Source organism: Prionailurus viverrinus, unplaced genomic scaffold, assembly GCF_022837055.1.
Source record: "Prionailurus viverrinus isolate Anna unplaced genomic scaffold, UM_Priviv_1.0 scaffold_38, whole genome shotgun sequence".
NCBI classification, from domain to species: domain Eukaryota; kingdom Metazoa; phylum Chordata; class Mammalia; order Carnivora; family Felidae; genus Prionailurus; species Prionailurus viverrinus.
Window position 1 is genome coordinate 373,233 of NW_025927606.1, and position 20,063 is coordinate 393,295.

Below are 20,063 nucleotides of genomic sequence, written 5' to 3' on the forward strand. Positions count from 1 at the left end.
TTCCCATTTTCCACTTGAACCACAGGGAGATGGGATTTGGTAAGTTTGCAAACTCCTGGTGGAAAATGCTTGGCGCCCCGCCGGGCGCATAGTAAGCGCTCAGTGGAAACGGCACTTTCATGGTCGCAGTGAAGAAACTGCGCGCGTCCGCGTCCCGTCCTCCTCCAGCCAAGATCTCTGGTCGCCTGTTCCGGGGGGGCCCCCCCACCCCGCCCGCCCGGATCGGCGCCTGCGGCTCTCTCCGGGAGGGACGGGCGGGGCCGGGGCGGGGCCGGGGCGGGGCCTCGGCTCCACGGCTCTATCAGTGCCGCTGGCCGCCAGGGGGGCGTGGCGCGAGGAGCCTACAAGAGGCGGTGCGCGGGGGCCCTGCGTCCACTACATCCCTCCGCTGCCTCCCGGTGCGAGGCCTCTGCGACCAGCCCACCGTGCCCGCCGTGTCCGCGCTGCTCCCGCTGCACGACACGGGAGACGCCGGTGATTGGGGAGCCCTGCGGAGGTAAGTGTGATTTCGCTTCCTCTCCTCTCCAAGCTGCCATCCGTTCCCGCCATCTCCGAGGAGGTGAAGGGCCCCGGGCAGACGCCGTCTCTTGGGGCTCACTCTGCGCAGGCACTGTGCTGGGCGCGCTGCCTGCGGCTCGGAACCCGGCTCGGCCGGCCGAGTGGCCTTTCGCAGGTGGAGAAACTGAGGCTCAGCGAGGACAAGACGCTTGCCCCAGACCTCGCAGCCAGGAGGCGAGGGAGTCGGGACTCAAAGCCGGTCTGACGGTCTGACCGCATATTCGTGCTCCGGGAGCCCCCCGGGTATTTAGTCTTGCCTCCCTTACTTACGCAGTTCGCTAGCATCTGTTGCGTTCCTGTGTACAGTGTGGGCGTCAGTAAACGGAAAGCTGATGGATGGCGTGGATGCTGCATGGGTTTGAATGTGTCGACCCACACGTGGATGGCCACGGTCATCCACCCGCCTGTGCGTTCTGCCCCGGTTTACAGGGCCACGCCCCTTTACGGTTTTATTTGCAACAAACCTGCCAGGTAGCCTTTCTCTTCCCATATTTCAGATGAGGACACCGAGGTCAGAGGGGAAGTGGGTTTGTCCAGCTCGAGCCAGGGCTGGATGGAGCCCAGCTCTCCCTGCCTCCAAAGCTCCAGATGGAGGTGTCCAGGCGCGGGGCGCGTCAGAGTGCCTGCGGGTTTGGGAACGCATGCGGGGGTCTCTTGGACAGGGTGGGCATCTGCATACACTCCTGCTGGGGGACGAGGCTCCTGACCTGAGCGCTGAGGGCTCGGCTCTGCGGTCCTGGGGAGACCCCCAGAGGGACAGTCAGAGCCTCCCTTGCCCAGGGCTCCGCTGGTGGACAAGCCAGAAAAGGCTTAGCTGGTGCCCGCCGGCTGAAGTGTAACTTGAACTGGACGTCTTTTGGGCAAAAGGTGAGTTACTGCTCCGGGCGAGAGAATCGCCTGGGAGCCTGTGCGAATGCCTAGCTTGTCCTGCAAAGTGGGTTTGTGAACTTCCACCTTGAGCACTTGGGTGCCGTGTTCTGGCAGAATGACGTGACCCTGCCTTGCCCCAGTGGGGTCTTCTAGGGTCACAATTGGCCGGGTTGAGAGCCGAGGGTCCAGCAGCACGCGGTGAGGGGCATGCCTTCTTCTCCAGATAGACCGAGAGGCCTTCTGAGACCCTTGGTATTTTGTGCACCTGATTTTCTGTTTCTGCCTCTGATCTGGCTGCTTCCACATGGGTGGCACACACCTGGGCAGGAGGCCTCTTGGTCCCCATTTCACAGATGAGTAAACCAAGGCTCGGAGAGGTAAAGGTTGTGCATCAGGACCTTTGGCTGGCTGGCTGGCTGGCTGGCTGGCTGGCTGGCTGGTTGGTTGCAGACACTGTGCTCTTAACTGCTGGGTCCTGCCTCCTTGAAGACAGTTCTCTGCCCAGCCACTAACTCTCCCTCTGGACCTGACCCGAGATGTCGCATCATCCGAGAGGGTTCCAGGTGAAAACTGTCGGCAGAGTTAAGCCCAAGCCCCAAGTTCCCAGTGACGTGCGCCCTGGGAGGAGAAAGAGGTCGATTTTGATTTTTTATTTTTTTTAACGGAGTCTCTTAAGACGTAGAAGTGGAACAGCAATGATGACATTTATAAGAATACCAGCAGCTGGTACCGCAACTTAGAATGAGCCAGATGTGCCCAGGGTTTTACATGGATGATCTCACTGCCTTCTTTATGAGGTGGGCACTGTCTTCCTTTTTACAAGAAGGAGACTGAGTCTCGGATGATTAAGGCGTGTATACAACATGACGCAGCCAGGACAGGGGACAGCTGGCCCCCCTCCTCCCCCGCCCCCCCCCCCCGGCTGGGCCCCCCTCCAGATCCTGGAGGAAGGTGTTCATCCAGTGGCTAGCCTGCTTGCTGCGGCTGGTCAGGGCCTCTCGTGCCGTGTGGGGTCGGGATCCCTGCCCGGGTTAAGGGTGGGCCTGGAGAGGGGCTGTCCTGACCCAGGGCTCGGGCTCCACTCTGCTGACAGGCACCGGTGTCACCGTGCAGAGAACCCTGCTCTGGGACCCAGATCCGTGCCGACTCCCAGAGCCCCCTCTCTGGACTTGGTAGCAGAGGGCCTGGGGCCTTGGCTCAAGTCCCACGCTCCGTCCCTCCCTCAAAGACCCCTCGTTGGGTCTCTGGCCTTTTGTAGGCTGCGTTTGAAAACCGTCTCCCGGAGGCAGGACCCTCAAACGCTGACCTCTTCGGCCTGTGGGAGCTGGAACATTTCTTGTCTCTGTCACCAGGGTAATTTACTACGTATGGGAGGTGCCTGTGTGTCTGCTCGCTCCAGACCTAGGAAGCTTTTTATTTTTTATTTTTTGTAAAGTCAGAGGTTTTTGATCAGTCCCAGATGTGCAAGCCCAGCATCACTCAACGGGGCTGATGGCTTGTCAAGCAAGGAAAATACAACACAGGCACCATTTCATTTTATCTTCCGTTAACGGAGTTGAGTAGATGGTCAGACCTTCACGGGATGGGGATTCCAAGCCTCTCATAAAGTCCTAAATGGAGCACGCTCCGTTCTGGAACAGGCAGGGTAGGACAGATCTGGGTGGTGGTTGGTAGGACTAGCCGTAACCTTTTTGTTTTTCTTTCTTTCTTTTTTTGAGAGGCAGAGAGACAGAGCACAAGCAGGGGAGGGGCAGAGAGAGAGAGAGGGAGACACAGAATCCAAAGCAGGCTCGCGGCTCTGAGCTGTCAGCAAAAAGCCCGACACGGGGCTCAAACCCATGAGTTGTGAGATCATGACCTGAGCTGAAGTCGGACACTTAACCGACCGAGCCACCTAAGCACCCCTAAAATTTTTAAAAAACATTTATTTATTTTTGAGAGAGAGACAGAGCATGAGTGGGGGAGGGGCAGAGAGAGAGAGGGAGACACGGAATGGGAAGCAGGTTCCAGGCTCCGAGCTGTCAGCACAGAGCCCGACGCGGGGCTTGAACTCGGGAATGGCGAGATCATGACCTGAGCTGAAGTCGGGCGCTTAACCGACTGAGCCACCCAGGCGCCCCCCCCCCCCATTTTAACCATTTTAAAGTATACAGTCCAGCACGTTCAGCACACTCACGACCTTCTGCAGCCCCCACCTCTGTCCACTTCCAGAACGTTGTCATCATCCCTGAAGGCGACCCCATAGCCACCATTAGCAGCTACTCTCCATTTTCTGCTCCCGTGACCCTGGCAGCCACCAATGTACTTTCTGTGTCTACGGATCTGCTTATTCTCAACGTCTTCTGTAAATGGAATGATTTAACGTGTGGCATTTCGTGACTGGCTTCATGCACTTAGCGTGATGCTTTCAAAGCTCATCCATCTTTTTTTTTTTTTTTAATATCTTTCTTTTTAAAAAAAAATTTTTTTTAACGTTTATTTATTTTTGAGACAGAGACAGAGCATGAACTGGGGAGGGGCAGCGAGAGAGGGAGACACAGAATCCGAAGCAGGCTCCAGGCTCTGGGCTATCAGCCCAGAGCCTGACGCAGGGCTCGAACTCAGGGACCGCGAGACCGTGACCTGAGCTGAAGTCGGACGCTTAACCGACTGAGCCACCCAGGCGCCCCATAAAAAGCTCGTCCATGTTGTAGTGTGTGTCAGGCTCCATTCCTTTCAGTGGCTGAGTAATATTCCACTGTGTGGATGGACCACGTTTCATTTACCCATTCTCCCTTCTTGGCTTCCTTCTTGAAGAAGCATCGACATAGGTCGTCTCGTTCCAGAATAGATCAGCGCCCTCCACGGTGGACACGGGGGAATCTGGCGTCTGGGTGTTTGAGGGGACGTGTTGACATTCCACCCGGGGTCACAGCAGCACCTGGCAGAGAATCCTGTCTGAGACTCTGTGCCCCAGCCTGTGCAGCTGTGGGTGTTTGTGGACAGACACCCCTTGTCAAGGCTGCAAGGACAGACGGTTTCTTGTGGTTCAGCCCCAAGGAGATTTCTCTTCTCTGATTGTCTCGGGTGCTGTGTCAGCTTAAACAAAACCACGGGATCCGGAGGAAAAAGAAATTCCTAAAGCGCATCATGCAACCTCTGGACCATCACTTAAAAAATATTATAAATGATGAAATCCCACATTTTCAATCCAGATTTCTGGACCGCGTCCCGTTGTGAGTGCAGAAAGGCGGTATCCCAGAAGGAAAAAAGAACAGAACTTTCCAGTTCTTTTTTTTTTTTTTAATGTTTATTTATTTTTGAGAGAGACAGAGACAGAAGGCGAGTGGGTTAGGGGCAGAGAGAGAGGGAGACACAGAATCGGAAGCAGGCTCCAGGCTCTGAGCTGTCAGCACAGAGCCCGATGCGGGGCTGGAACTCACGAGCTGTGAGATCGTGACCTGAGCCCAAGTCGGACGCTCTACCGACTGAGCCCCCCAGGTGCTCCTAGACCTTTCCGTTCTGTTTGTAGTCAGGTGGTCCTGGAAGCATTGAGCCTGCTCTCAAGTTCTCCTGGACTGGAAAGAGCCTTCTCTGATCTCTCTGGGATTGGGACCTTGCTGGCATCTGCTGGGACTGACTTGATCAGAGCCTGAGAGATCCTTCTGGAACAGACACAGGGAAAAGTGACAGCGCCCCCGGCAGAGGGACCGTGTGTCTGTGCAAAGGCCTGGGGATGGGGAAGGGCCAGGCACCTAGGGAAAATGGTGAGAAGTCTGGTGTGGCTTGAGAATCTAAGCATCAGGCCGGGTGGCCCGGTGTCTCCCTGCCAGGCGGCCTGAGCTGTACTGAGTTTGAACTTCCTGCTACAGGCTGCAGGGCGTGCAGTTCGGAGCAGATGACTGTGAAATGGACAGTGTTCCCCAAAGTGGGGGGTGCCGTCCCTACTGGTCCCCGAGGTGACTCAGCCTGTGCACAGACCCAGCAGCCAAGGCCCCCCATCCAGGAGCTGTCCTTTGCAGCCAGGGCGAATGTGGGTGATGCTGTCTGCCCCTAACGTCTGCCCAGCACCCTGCTCCCCTTTACGGCAAACACAGAGCACCCCGGGCATCAACGCTTGGGGCTGGCGTTCATGCCCAGCTGGGAGGACCTTATTTTGTTCTGATTTCCACACGTTACGTTTTACTCCTCCCCTCCAGTCAAGGCAGAATTGATCGTGTTCTTTGTAGATGGTGGCGACCGAAAATTCCTTTTTACTGGTACATTTCTGCGAACCCTCCATGCGGGCCATCTCGAGGAAAAATACAAAATACGGCCCAGCGCGGGTAGCCGGTGGGAAGGTGGGGCAGAGCTGGGGAACGGAGTCTGCCGAGGATTGGAGTTTGGGGAATGCTGAATTAGTTTGAGGTAGGGCACGGGATTTGAGACCGTTACAGTCTGGGGCAGCGGCTGTCAAAGTGGGGTCCCCCTCCAAGGCGGGGGAGCAGCCGTCCCTGGGAACTTGTTAGAAATGCAGATTCTCAGGCCCCACCCCGGGCTTCCTGCGTCAGCGGCTGGGGGGGGCGTGGGGCCAGCAATCCGTGTCTTACCGGTGCTCTCTGGTGCAGGCCTGAACGCGGGACCTCCCTCCCTAGAAAGCGGGTGAAGCCTGGCTCTGGGGCGCCAGCACAGAGGCCGGGTGGGGATGGCCGGCTAGCGGGGGTGGGTGGTGTGGAGCCGCGTGGAAGGTTCTGTTTCGGGGCCCGGTGCGAGCGGAGGGAGCTCACACGGCCAGACGGGAGGAAGAGCCCTTGGGGGCCAGTGCGGCCACCTCCCTGCAGGGTCCAGAGGCCCTCTTGGCAAGTTCTCGGCAGACTCCTAGCTTTTCTTCCGGAAGAAGGCTCGGCTTGGTGGCACTTATTGCTCTGGGGCCGGAGCGAGTGTCCTGGGGATTCTGGCACCTTCCTTCAGGGCACATGTGGGGCCCTGTGTGCCCCGGAGCTTTGGAAGCACGGCTGTGTGTGAGCCCCACACGCCCCCTCTGAAACAATGAGCCGTTCCCTGGACGGCACCGAAAACGTGTCTGCATGTGTGTGTATCAGCCGCTGCCCTTCCCGCCCCCAGACCGGCTCCGACACAGCCCGTCTGTTCTCCTGGGGGGAAGCGCCTGGCCGCTGAAAACCCTGTTTATTCCCGGGAACCTTCAAGGCTCGGGCGTCACTGGCACCAAAGGTATTTTCAGCTTTGGCGTCGCTGGACAAAGTGCCCTCTCAGACTTGGGATGAACTGCGCCCTGTCTGCGAGAGTCTGTGTCTGGTCCAAGTGGGAGGCCCCAGCCGGCCGCCGGGTTTCATCCGGGCTCCTCTCTGAAGGGCTGTCAGAGGCCAGGCCCTGGAGCGGCCCCTGCCCTGCGACCTCCCCCCCACCCCCCCCCCACCCCGCCCTGCCCCGGGGGCAGCTGCCGCTCAGGCCTCCCTTGATCCATTCTTCAAACAGAAGCCAGAGCGATTTCAAACTTAAAAAAAAAAAAAAAAAAAGTTTCCTTAAAGTTTCACAAGGCAGAGAGGAATGCACACCCCTTCGTGGGCTGTGCTGGGTGGGGGGGACTTTTCCCAGAGTGCTTGGGCTGGCGGCCCGCCCCAGGGCAGAGCCTGACCAGCCCCAGGCCCCTCCCATGGCCCCGCCCCCAGGGGCCACCGTTTCCGGACCTCTGATGCCTTAGGTTGGTCTTGCCTGGTTTTGAACTTGACGTAAACAGCACCGCTCCGCGACCCCCGTTTCCCCCCAGCTCCGCGGGCTTTGTGCCTGTCCTCGGTCATGCCGAGACGGTGACCGTCCCTGAGGCTTTGTCCCTGTGGTCCCTGCTGTGTGGCGTTCCCTTGCCTTGAGCGTTCAGAGGGACCTTGCCGTCCACCCCAGCCAGAGTGGCCCCGTCCCCTCCTGTGCCGAACGTTACCATCCCCATTCTCCAAGCCGCATCCTCACGCCTTTCTTATCTGTCTGTCGTGATGTGTCCTCCGGTTCTCGAGGGCAGACTGCCTTGTGCTCCTCGACTGTCCCAAGGACTCTGTGGCCACCTGAGGGCCTGCCCGGGGACTTTCATCCGCAGGGCAGTGTGGAGATTCCACAGCCTGGTGCTGTAAGATTCTCGTGCCCGGTGTCTTTGAGCTTGGTCCAGAGCCGGGGGCTGTGACTCGCCCTCAGAGATGTCACCCGACAGCACTGAATCGTGCGTGTCGGGCAGGAGGCTGGGCAGGTGCCCCGTGGCCTGCAGCAGAAATGATCTGAGATGCCTGAATTCACCCGGGAGGAGAAAGGAAAGACACGGTCGGTAGATACCCCTGGAGCCACTATTCTTCTTTTCTTACCCTCTATCCTCTCTCCCTGGGAGAAATTCAGGGCCTCATTGTCCCCCTGAGGAATCGAGACTCAGAGGTTGAGGGACCTTTTGGGCAGCACGGGGCTCTGCAGGGGGGAGTCACCGTTCGAACCCGGGTCTCACCCCACGTCCACACTTTTCCACACTGCCCTCGGGCGGTCCTTGCCTGCTTGTCCTTGGGGGCCGGAGGTTCCCTGCCGTTTATCTGAGGCTTTGCTAAACGTTCGCGTGTGTACAGGAAAGCAGACGAGGGGCCCCAGGAGTCATGGACGGGGGATTTGGAGAATATAGCATTTTATTGTCTACTCGCTTTTTTTTTTTAATTTTTTTTTTAACGTTTATTTATTTTTGGGGGGACAGAGAGAGACAGAGCACGAACGGGGGAGGGGCAGAGAGAGAGGGAGACACAGAATCGGAAACAGGCTCCAGGCTCCGAGCCGTCAGCCCAGAGCCCGACGCGGGGCTCGAACTCACGGACCGCGTGTCTACTCGCTTTAAAATGGCTCTTGGTTGACGTTGAACACTCCTGATTTTTAGTTTCTTTTTTTGCAAAATGAGTTCTCTCTTTGCCCAGGATTTTGTGTGTTCTCGGCATAGCGTTAAAAAGATTGAATGGGGTTTCTTGTAGGATCTTGTCGGCCCCTGGGTTGTGGACACCCCAGGGCTGGGGGCAGGGCGGCTGCAGGGGAGGGCACAGGCCTGCTCCCGCTGTGTCCAGCCCTGATCCTGTGGAAAAGAGTTTAAGAAACACTGACTGGATCCTGCAGAGGACGAGACCCCCCCCCCCACCCCGCTTTCCTCCCTCCACGGCCCGGGGTATCTGGTGCTCACCCAGACGCTCTTCCCTGGAGGTTCTGGCCTGTTCTGGCTGGGATTTGCCCCAGACACGCTGGGGCATCCCTCCTCCCCACTCCCAGCCACCACTCCATTCCTAGAATTTTGGGTGGTTTGTGGGTATGACTGGGATCTGCCCTTGGCCTTAGTCACATTTTGAGTTCTTTGTGCTTCTGAGAAAGAGCAGAGCCTGGGGCCCCCTTGGGCCTGTCGGGTTAGCTGCTGTCCCGTTGGGCCGGTATGTCACTGAGTGAGTCCGGCTGGCACGGGCCGGAGGCTAGAGGTGCCCTGCCGGGCGGGAGAGCCGCCCCGACGGCCAGGGTGGGCCAGAGACCAGGGCGCGACGGGCGTTCTGTGTTGACTGCGGAGCAAGTGGCTCGTGTGGGAGCCTCTGGCCCCTCGCACATCAGACGGGGCCGACGACCGCGGTGATCCCATCGGCTTGCAGAGTACGGGGAGCGGGGGACCCGCCACCCTGCGCCGCCCCGTGCGCGCCCCCCGGCTGTTGGCTGCGGTACTTGGGATAACTGTTTGTGGGACACTTAACACCCGCTGGGGCATGAGGGGGAACAAGGCTCAGTGCCAGCCGGCATCGTGCTGGAACCGGCTTGTGACGTTTTGTTAAATTTCCAGAAAGGTCGTGAGCCATTGAAACACAGCCATCGTCAAACATCAAATTACATAAACTTACAGTTAAATGAGTCCTGTTGAAAATGAGGCTAATAAAAACTCAGAACTTCCCTGTTATCTCTGCCCGTGAGGTTCTTAGTATCTGTCCCGTCTCTTTGATGGAAAGACCACGTGCTGCTGTGCTAGCTTGAGACTTTCCAGAAATCCCATGTCCAGTGACCTCACACGGGCTGCTTGAAATTGGCCACAGTGGGAATGTTTATACCAAGGGAACTGGCAAACAGTACTTATCAGGGTGAATTCTAAGAAAACATTTTTTGATGTTTATTTTTGAGAAGGGGGGGAGGGACAGAGCATGAATGGGGGAGGGGCAGAGAGGGAGGGAGACACAGAATTCGAAGCGGGATCCAGGCTCCGAGCCGTCAGCACAGAGCCCGACGCGGGGCTTGAACCCACAAACCGCGAGATCGTGACCTGAGCCGAAGTCGGACGCTCCACCGACGGAGCCCCCAGACGCCCCTGAAGTTTTTTTTTTTTTTTTTGAGTGTCGGTTGTTAGACATTTATCCACACACGCTGGTTCCAGCCCTCAAGAAACCTACGGTCCAGCTGGAGAGGCAAATGGTACGATCAGGCACCACACGACCACACGGGGTGATGAGGTCTAGGGCTTCTTAACTCAGCGAAGGCTGGGCCCTGGAAGGGGGTGGAGCTTCGTGGCAGTCCGGGCAACGTGACTGGGTCATTGTCAATCGGAATGACCGTGTACCTATGTACAGGCAGTTCCCAGCCAGATAGTCAACATTAATGCCCAGACCAGGTTCATTTTAATTTTTAAAAGTTTGAAGTAGGCTCCACACCCAGCCTGGGGCCCGAACTCATGACCCCAGGATCAAGGGTCGCGTGCTCTACCGACTGAGCCAGCCAGGCTCCGGACCTGGCTCGTGATGGCTTGGAACCTGCTTACCCAGAAAGCCGGGAGAAAGTGGCCACGGCTCAAGGCACATACTGAGTAAAGTGTGTTTCAAACTCGGGGGAGGGTTTTTGATCCCCACAAGCATCACACACGTAATGCAATTTTCCAAAATCAGGTTTCGCGCGTCAAGGCAGAGGCGGGGCTTTGAAATAGTGCAGTGAAGTCACGAAGAGAGAACAGTACTCCATTCCCCATTAATGATCCCATCCTTCTAGAAACTTCCCCAAGCGATGCTCTGTGGCACATTGAGCATCATCGTCGTCATGATAATAGGGAACGCGTACGAGGCGCTCAGGTTCGTTGTCTCGTTCGTTGCTCAGCACACGGCTCATCCCACGGCCCCAACCAGGCCAGGGCGGTGAAGCCATGCTCCTCAGCGAGCACTCAGGTGAGAGGCCGCCGCCTTCTGGAAGCCTCCTGGCGCGTCAGCACGTCCGCAGACCTGTCCGGCTTGCTCACCGCTGACTTGCCGGTGTCAGACAAGCCCCGTCGTTCCCCTCTGCCCTGTGGACGTGGCCTCTGGGGCCCCGAGAAGCTACATGCCCGGGCTGCGGGGGACGACCGAGAAGCCAGCGCCACACGGAGGCCTTATACGGTTCTTCTGATCTCTTCGGGAGGAGGAGACCCACACATTCACTCCACAAATATTTATGGAGCACCGACCTGTCTGATGTCGGCGGTTCAGCGGCAAATGAGCCTGACGGGTCCCGGGGTGTGTGATTCAGCAGTGACCCCGGAGCTGAGTCTTTACCGAAAGAGCAGACGTGAATGTGCCTGGCCTGGGCCAGGCGGGGCGGTGGAGGGGCAGGTCGGGGCCTGGGGATGAGCTGTGGGAACAGCATGTGCAGGAGGGAAGAGCTTGGCGCCTCTCGCGGCTGACTGCTGACAAGCCCAGCGCGGAGATTCATCTTCCTGGCAGGCTTTCCCAAACACGGTGGAGGCAGCCCCCGAGGGTGACGCACGGAATCCGGAGCAAGCCCTCTTTCTCTCACTGGCTCCCGAGAGGCGGGTTTGGGGGGGCGGCCTTGCCCGGGAGGTGACCGTGAGGGCACCCCGTTGCTGGATCGGGAACACAAGGGTCTGCTGATCCCCTACAGGTGCACAGAGCCCTGGCAGGGTGGCGTGTGGGTTTCAGGGCCGCTAGCGTGGCTGCAGCCGTGTGTTGGGCCTGAGTGGCTCAGTCCGTTAAGCTTCTGACTTCAGCTCCGGTCATGACCTCGCGGTTCGCGAGTTCGAGCCCCAAGTGGGGTTCTGGGCTGACAGCTCTGAGCCTGGAGCCCGCTTCGGATTCTGTGTCTCCCCCTCTCTCTCTGCTCCTCCCCCACTCGCCCTCTGTCTCTCTCAAAAATAAATAAAAACATTAAGGGAAAAAAAAGGAAGTTCCCCCAAGCTTTCAGAAAGCTGGTTGTCACGGCTTGGCTCCCTCCCTAACTGGCTGCCTCACAGACACCCGGCAGGGTCTCCCGGACTCGGTTTTACTTTCTGTAAAGGGGGGTGGGAAACAGCCACCTCCCTGACGGACTCCAGATGCATTTAAGAGCTCCGGGCAGTGTTGTGGGAATTTGATCCCCGCGACTTCCCTCTGCCAGGCTGGGGTCTTGCCGTCCGTCTCCCTCCCCGCCTCCCCGCTGGCCTGACATCCGGACTCATACCCTCATGGGCTTGGTTCTGCGACTGCGGCCAGGGAGAGCCGTGGCTTCCGGAGGGTGCTTCTGCTGGGCTGGGCAGCCGTCCCCAACGCGTGGCTCAAGCCGTGGGAACAGGCCAGGGATGACAGAATGGAGCAGAACTTTTCTAGAAACAAGGTTTGCCCTTAGCAACCCCAGGAGAATCAGGGGTCCGCATCAGAGAGCATCTGTCCGTGCCAGGGGGTCGGAGGTCAGCTTGGCACGGGGCCATCAAGGGCACATTGGCAGATGGAGGTTGGCTGGCCACGAGAGCTGGTGATGGAGGTGCATTTTGGTGAAGGGTCACCGTGATGTAAAGGTTTTAGTCCCCTGGGGGGTGACACATGGGCACCTTCTCATGGCCAGGAACCACCGTCAGACCCAGAGGCCAGTGGAAAGAGGGTTGTAAGTTGAGGCTGGGCTGTCGTGGGGCCTGTCTCTGGCAGGGTGGGGCCGGAAACTCCTCCAGGAAGCCCACCCTCGGGGAGGCAGGGCAGCGCAAGGGAAGGGCTGTGTCCCAAGCCCACGGTGTCTGCTCCCCTGTTGTATGACTTTGGGTACTTCCTGAAACCGCAGAGGCCTCAGTCTCCTCCCCTGTGAAATGGGCGCAGTAGAGCCCAAACCCCTGGCTCATCGGGTGGGTAAGACGAGTCGTCGAGAGGTAGGTCTCCTCAGCGTCAGCCTCCTGGGTCGGTCGGGGAGCGTGCCTGTCACTGGGAAGCTGCAAGCAGCCTTGGACAGCGCATGTGTCTCGTTTGAAAAACCGGTTTAATTTTTTGATTGTGGGTGGGAGACTCAGTTGTGATTTGAGCTGTCGGGGCCGCGGAGGCCGGATGCCGCGCACGGGCCCCGGGAAGTGGGGCTCGGCCTCCTGATTTCCGTGCCCTCCTTGCCTCCTTCCGTGCAGCGGCCGGCGGGAAATCAGGAACGCAGTCCCCTTCATCCATTTATTGCCTGGTGCACACGTGTGAGGTTGCCACAGTGGCCGTGACCAGGCCTCACCGGCCAGCGGCTCCAACAACAGTTCTCGCGTTCTGGAGGCTCGGGGTCCGAGGCCCCAGTGTGGGCCGGGTGGGTTTCTCCCGGGGCCTCTCTCCGTGGCTGTCTGCTTCCTCATTCCTTCTCCTATGATGACAGCAGTCAGATGGGGTCAGGGTCCGCCTAGTGACCTCGTCTTAACTTCACGACCTCTTTAAAGCCCTGCCTCCAAGCACAGCCACACTCTGAGGTGCTGGGGGCCTCAGCCTGTGGGTCTGGGGACAGCGCCACAGCCCTGCCGTCCCTGTGGTTCCCCTGCAGCACAGGCTTTGCTGGAGCATCAGGACCCAGGCCTTGCCCCTCCCCAGTGGGGACCCCCAGGCCCCCCGAGCTCCGGCAAGGCCCAAACACCTTCAGAACCAACAGTGCCCTGGGCATGCTGCCCACGAGGTGCTGTGAGTGGCCCAACCTGGGGCAAGTCTGCGTCTCCCGGGCACGGATTCTCATGGGGGCCAGGCAGAGAAGGACCAGCCTATGAGCCCGGGGCACAGGAGGCCCCATTCTTTTTTCTTTTTTTTTTTTTCTTTTTCTTTAACGTGTATTTATTTTTGAGAGATAGAGTGTCAGCAGGGGAGGGGCAGAGAGAGAGGGAGACACCGAATGCGAAGCGGGCTCCAGGCTGCGAGCTGTCAGCGCAGAGCCTGATGCAGGGGTTGAGATCATGAACCGTGAGATCCTGACCTGAGCCAAAGTCGGACGCTCCACTGACTGAGCCACCCAGGCTCCCTGCTACAACTTACTTATCTAACCCGACGTCGTATTTGGGATTTGTTTATGCTGACGCTCCCACGGCCATGGGTTGTTCCTTTTGCCCTGCTGTGTGATCCTGGGGCCCAGTGCCCCACGGTGTGTTTACCTGTCCCCGTGTGGGAGTCATTTGAGTGGGGCCCCCAGGTGATTTGACCCTACCCGGGGCTTCGGGCGAGTCACGGTTGATTCATACGAGCAATTCAGGCCTCGCGCCTGCGGGGGTGCCCTGGCCCTCGAGCTGCCGGGGCGCACAGACCCGGTGCGGTCGTGACGCCCGGTGGGCACTCTGTGACGTCAGTCTCTGCTCTCACTCCGTCTCCGATGGCAGTCTCCAGGGTCAGCGTCTTGGCATCTCTGTCAGCCGGCCTTCTGCAGCTGGGAAATGTTCATATATGGTGACGCCACTAACCCGGGAGAGAGGTCGGGAGCCCGGGGGTCTGCGTTACTGGACTGACGTGCCGTCCGGTCTCTGGGGCTCCGCCCCAGAGGGAACTCCCTGGGAGGGAAAGATCCAGAGAGAGCTGGGCCTCCCTGCCGGATGGTGGCTATTTTTGTCTGCAGCAAGGCTCGGTCAGGACCCTGGAGAGTTTCCAGGGTCAGAGTGGGAACTGCCCCGTTCCCATGGCTCCCGGGTTCCAGGCTGTGCCTCCCGTCCCTCCCTGCCCCCTGTGTCGTGCCCCTGGCAGACCCAGCCAACCCGATGGGTGAGAACTGGTTACTGCTCATGTTGGGGGAGACCAGAGGAGGCTTGAAGCAAGGGCGGAGCCTTTCGGGGTCCGGGGCGGCTCGGCGTCCCTCACGCTGTCCGCCCCGCCGGGGGCGACTGTGGGTTTCCTCGCCTCTGTCCCCAGCCCGAGTGGGAGCTCCCTGAGGCGACGCACAGTGTCCTCTCCATCTTTGCGTCCCGGGGTCTGGCGCAGAGATAGATGCCCAGTAAAGGTCCCAGTCACTGACCGACTGCCCGGTGAGCAAACACACACCCTCCAGCCCTGCCTTGTCCCCTCGGACCGGACGACAAGCCAGGACGAGGATCACGGTCTGTGGGGGGGCGGGGATCCTTGGTTATTGAGCCTCCGTGAGCCTCGGTTTTCACGTCTGCAGGGCGGGGCGAGCGATGGCTGTCCTGCTCTCTGCCCCGTGCGAGCCCGCGCCGTCGCTGGTCTCATACTGACTGATGTCCCTGTTGCCCTCCGCTTCCCTTCAGAGCTCTCGCGCCCCAGCACCGCCTCGGGAGCCCAGCCCGCCTCGTCGCCCCGGTCCCCGCTGCCTGCCCGGCGCCATGAGCTGCGTCCTGAACGGCGTCGTGCCCTTGGGGCTGCTGCTGCTGGTCTGCGGCGCCCAGGGCTTCTTCCTGCCCAACGTCACTCACTTGGAGGAGCTGCTCAGTAAATACCAGCAGGACGAGCCCCACTCCCGGGTCCGGAGGGCCATTCCCAGGTCGGACAAGGAGGAGATCCTCATGCTTCACAACAAGCTGCGGGGCCAGGTGCACCCCCCGGCCTCCAACATGGAGTACATGGTGAGTGCCGCGCTCCCGCGGGGGGGCCTGGGCTGCACCTGCTCTTGTCCCGAGGGCGGGGCGGGGGCAGGCTCGGGGTCTCCTGGCGAGAGAGCGCCCCCCCCTGCCTCCGTCCTTCACACCCAGACAGCGCTCGTGAGTTCCCGTGAAGCAGCCCGGCCCGGGTCCCGCCCGTGGCTCTCCGCTGGCCCGTCCTCGAGGCCGTCTAAGGGCTGGGCTTTGGTGAGCCCAGTCCCAGCCCCACTGCCTCCTTGCGTGTGGCCGTGATGTGTCCCCAGCCAGTGGGAGCCTCGGCCTCCACTTCGAGAGTCCCTCCTCTCATGGCTCTGGGACGGTGTGATGACGTCATGTAAAGTGCGGGGCACAGGTGCTCACCCCTGGGGCCCTGGTCACTGTTGTCACGCCGCAGCTTGGTCCCCGGCCGGTCTCGGGCCACCCTGCTCTGTCGGAGCAGCAGCGGGGGCCGAGTCCGTGAGAGATGGGGTGTCTGTTGGTGAGGGGGCTGGCAGACGGGGGCCAGCGGAGGGTCCCCCGTGACCCTGGGGAAATCCGACACGGAGGAGTAGAAGGTTAGCCGGCTCTCCCAAGTTCGTGCCCCCAGCCCTGCCTCCCCGCCCACCTCTCCCTTCCTGCCAGCACCGCTTCCGGTCGCCCCAGCCCCATCAAGTAGCCGCTGCTGTTCTCCCATTTTATAGAGTAGGAAACTGAGGCCGCAGGTCAGAGCCGGTCGTGGCAGAACGGACTGCGGGACCCAGGCTCAAAGCCACCCCTCCGCACTCCGTTTAAACCCTGGCACCCGCACGGCCCCTGCCGGCATCCACGGCCTCTCCAGCATTTTCCATCCTCTGTGCCTGTCCCCCGACACCTCAACCAGCCCTGGGGCTTTTCACCTCCCATGTGGCCCCCGCTGGCCCGTCCTGAACCCTGCTTCCTTTTACCTTCCTGACATTCACGAGGTTTGTCTCCTGCCCAGAAGCCTCCAGGCCCCTGTGTGCCCAGGGTGGAGCCCACATGCTCAGGCCTGGCACTCGGGGCCTCTGATCAGGAGCTCCTCTGTCCTGAGAGGCCATGCGGGGTCCCCCGAAGATGCTGCAGGCCCTCCGTCCCCCAGGAGTCTGGTCCCCACCTCATGCCTTATCCCGTCGTAAGCAACCGTCGCTCGGTACCCGGCTCGTCTCCCTCCCCTGGACTTCACCGTCCCTTTTCATGGTGCTTTGTGCCGTGATGTAGGAGGCCCTCGTGGTCAGGGGTCATCCCGCGTGCCTGCAGACCCCTCATCGTCACCGTCTGTGTCCTCCCGAGGTGGCCCATCCTCGGCTAGAGGGCACGTGAAAGGCTAGCCGTGTGGGCAGAGCACCCTCGAGCACTGCTGTCCTCTGGGAGTTTGTTAGGAAACCATTTCTTTCTTCCCTCAAGAAAACCACCCGGGCATTTACTCGGAAGGGGTTGTGCTAATCTTTGTTTTGTTTTGAGAGAGAGGCAGTGAGCCAGGGAGGGGCAGAGAGAAAGAGGGAGAGAGAGAATCCCAAGCAGACTCCACGCCGTCGGCACAGAGGCCGACACAGGGCTCGAACTCACAAACTGAGATCGCGAGCTGAGCCAAAGCCAACGGTCGGCCACTTGAACTACTGAGCCGCCCGGGCGCCCCGGGGTTTGTGCTAATCTTAGGAGGAAGAGTGGGCACCCTTTCAAAATGCTGATGTATGAGACAGCTGATGCAGACCTTTTTAGGGTTAAAGCCCTCGAGAATTAGAGCGGATTTCTTTGTGGCTTTGGGTGTGGACTCTTCCCCCATCCTTCCCAGGACCTGGTGGTTTGGCCTTGGTCCCTGTGGGGAAGGGACACTCTCTACCTCTCTGGATAGGTCAGTCTTCCTCCCGTGCCCCTCCCCCCACTAAGGCCCTGTGTGGTGCCCGCCAGGGAGCAGAGAATTTTCCTTGGCCTGAAGCTTGACTGAGCCCCAAACCCCCGGGATCCCGTCTGCTTCCTGCCTCCTTTTGGGAATAGGCTAGGTTTATGCTGGTCTTTACGTCACTGCCCCGTGCTTGCCCAGGGGCCTTGTGGGAGATTCAGCGCAAGTGAGCAGGGCTTAGCTACGCAGCAGGGAGGGTCCCAGTGCAGCCTGGAACGGGCCTGCGTGTTTTCGTGTTTGTTTACTCGCATGACTTCAGGGTTGGAGCTGGGATTTGGGTCCTTGGGTCTACACGGCCTTTCAGGGAAGCTGAGCCTTCACGGGTGTGGTCGGGGCCACCTCTGAGCAGGGCCACGAGGCAGGGAAGGAGGCACGAGTCCCAGTCTCTCCCCGGTGCTGCCCCTCTGTGCATCCTGCTTCCAGACAAGCAAGTGGCAATAATTCGAGAAAATGTCTTGAAAATCTAGCTTTTGGCTCAGCCCTGCCTGTCGGGGCTTTGAGCTGCGGTCCCTTGAAATAGCCTCAGCATTGAAAGGTGGTTTTGTTTTTAAGTTTATTTATTTATTTTGAGAGAGAGAGAGAGAGAGAGAGAGAGAGGGGTGGGGGGAGGGGCAGAGATGGGATGGGGAGAGGAGAGAAAATCCCAAGCAGGCTCCATGCTGTCAGCACAGAGCCTGACGCGGGGCTCACGGACTGTGAGATCTTGACCTGAGCCGAGATCCAGAGTCTGATGCTTAACTGACTGAGCCAACCAGGTGCCCCGGAAGGTGGATTTTCAATCTCCAAAGAGTTAAGGCACCCTCTTTTGAGGTTTTATAAGTGGACAGGCTCCGGAGCCAGCCTTCCTGGCTTGGTAGCTGTGTGACTTTAGGCAGATTAGTTAGCCTCTCTGTGTTAACGTTTCCTGGCCTGCACTACGGGGACGTAAAAGTCCCCTTTTCCTAGGGTGGTTGAGAAGAGTCAATGAGATGATGCATGAGGACTAAATATGTGTTAACATATCATTGCTATTATCAATCCCCCCCCCCCCATCCCCAACCTTGAACGCCAGTTAAAGCTGGGTTGGTAAAGTTGTAACTTCCTGCTGTGTGACCTTAGGCAAGTTACCTAACCTCTCTTAGCGTCAAGGTTTTTTGTTGTGTTTTTTTTTTTTTGTCTGCAGCAATGGGAAAATCAAACCTACCCCAAGGGCTACTGGTGACAATGAAATTAGAAAATGGGGGTGATACTGTTCCTTGGCAAGTGCACTGCCCCGGGCGGGGGCAGGGTAGGTACTTGAGAAAGTGAATTTCCTTAATGCTCCTGTAGTGTTTACTGAGAGCCGCCTCGCACCTCACCTGGGGGCTGGATGCCTGCTCGTTCAGCCTCCCCCCAAATCCTGTTCCAGCAGGCACCAGCAGCCCCCCTACGAGATGGGGAAACAGAGGCCCAGAGAGGTGAAGCCACTCGTCTACGGTCACACAGCCAGCAAGGGGCAGCGCGGGGCCCCACACCCAGGTTCACGCAACACGAACACTCTCCCCGGTGCCCTCACGGCCCTGTTCTTTCTGTCTTTCTTCCGCCAGTCACCCCTTTGGGGGGTAAAGAGTGTTCACCTGTGTCCTTCCTTCCGCGAGACGTGGACTGGTCGGCGGGGCTCATCTTCAGCTGGGAAAGCACAGGCTGAGCGGGGGGTGAGGGGCAAGGTGGGGACTGGAGGGGACCCGTGAGGGCTGGAGTGAGCGGGGGGCCGGGCCCGCCCTGCCTGCATTCACCCAGGCACGCGTGCGTCATGCCGGGGCGAGAGTCGTGGCCTGCGACACCGCCGTGGCGGGGGGGCACTGAGCAGTAGAGGGTGTCGCACACAGTCACGGCCTTGACTGCCAGCCCTGCGCCCCTCTGTTTGGGAAGCATCGTTCTGAGGCCCTACTACGTGCCGGGCACGGCCGGAGCCGAGGGGCGGTTGGGAGGTGAAGGGCAGGCCCCGGGAGGAGGCCTCGGATGCAGGGGCGGGGAGGGCTGGCTCCCCGTTTGGCCGCGGCCTGGTGCAGACCACGTGTGGAGTCTGCCTGTCTCCAGCCAGAATTTCAGACGCCTTTGACCCCCGAGATCTGCCAGGCATGACCTCGCCCTCCCCGCGCACCTCCCCCCTGAGTTGTAGAAGATGTTATGGCCCCGGACCAAAGGCACACAGGGGTCACGCTGCTCAGAATAAACAGTGAGCTTCTGAGAAGCTTCTGAGAAACCCCTCAGGGCGGGGTCCGCGCCTGCACAGGCTCCGCCCTGCCTCCCTGGGCTCCGGGAAGGACCTTAGCCGGCTGGCCGCTTCCAGAGAGGTCTCGGGGCGAGCTGCCACCCGTCCCCACTGTGTCCCCCCCACCCGGCGCATGGTGTCTGTTCCCTCCCGGAGCATTGGGTGGTCCACTGCTTGGAGAACGAGTCACCACGTTGGTTCCGTAGTGTATTTGGGAGGGGGTGACCCGTAAATCCAGAAGGCGGGAAGAAGGTGGTGCCTCATCATGGTACATCCGCCCGAAGGCAGGCCCGTCCCCTGTTGACTGCGGGTGGCCTCTGCGATGTCAGCTCCCGTCCCCCTTCGGGCCGTGCCTGGGCGTTGGAGAAGGACCCCAGGCAGAAGCGGCACAGCGCTCGGTGGGCACTAAAGGCAGGGCGCTGTCGGCAACAGAGGGGTCTGACGTCTGAATGCCCCTGGCTGTTCGGGACTCTGTGTCACTGAGGCTGGAAAGAGGTGGCAGGGCGGGAGGCCGGGGAGGCGCTCAGCTTGGCGGGGGTTCCGTACCGGGGTCCCGCAGCCTCGTGTTCCCGGCCACGTCCCGGGGCTCTGGCCGACGGTCTTTCAGTGATCACCTACTGTGTGCCAGGGGCTGGGGCTCTGCAGAGAGGGGACAGCCCCTGCCTGCCCCGCAGGCCGCTGTATCTGCCCGATGGCGGGGATGAGGCCAACGGCAGTTGGCAGAGGCCAGGAGGCCGTGC

At 59.7% G+C, this 20,063-nt stretch overlaps 1 protein-coding gene across 1 annotated transcript in view; it reads left to right on the forward strand.

The window, feature by feature from the left end:
* Window positions 1-352: 352 nt before the first annotated feature.
* Window positions 353-20,063, forward strand: part of CRISPLD2 (cysteine rich secretory protein LCCL domain containing 2) — a 60,524-nt gene continuing 40,813 nt past the window's right edge. Inside the window, exons 1-2 of the mRNA XM_047846175.1 lie at window positions 353-496; window positions 14,864-15,178. Coding sequence (XP_047702131.1) covers window positions 14,939-15,178 — 240 coding nt within the window. The 5' untranslated portion in view covers window positions 353-496; window positions 14,864-14,938. The remainder of the gene's footprint in view (window positions 497-14,863; window positions 15,179-20,063) is intronic.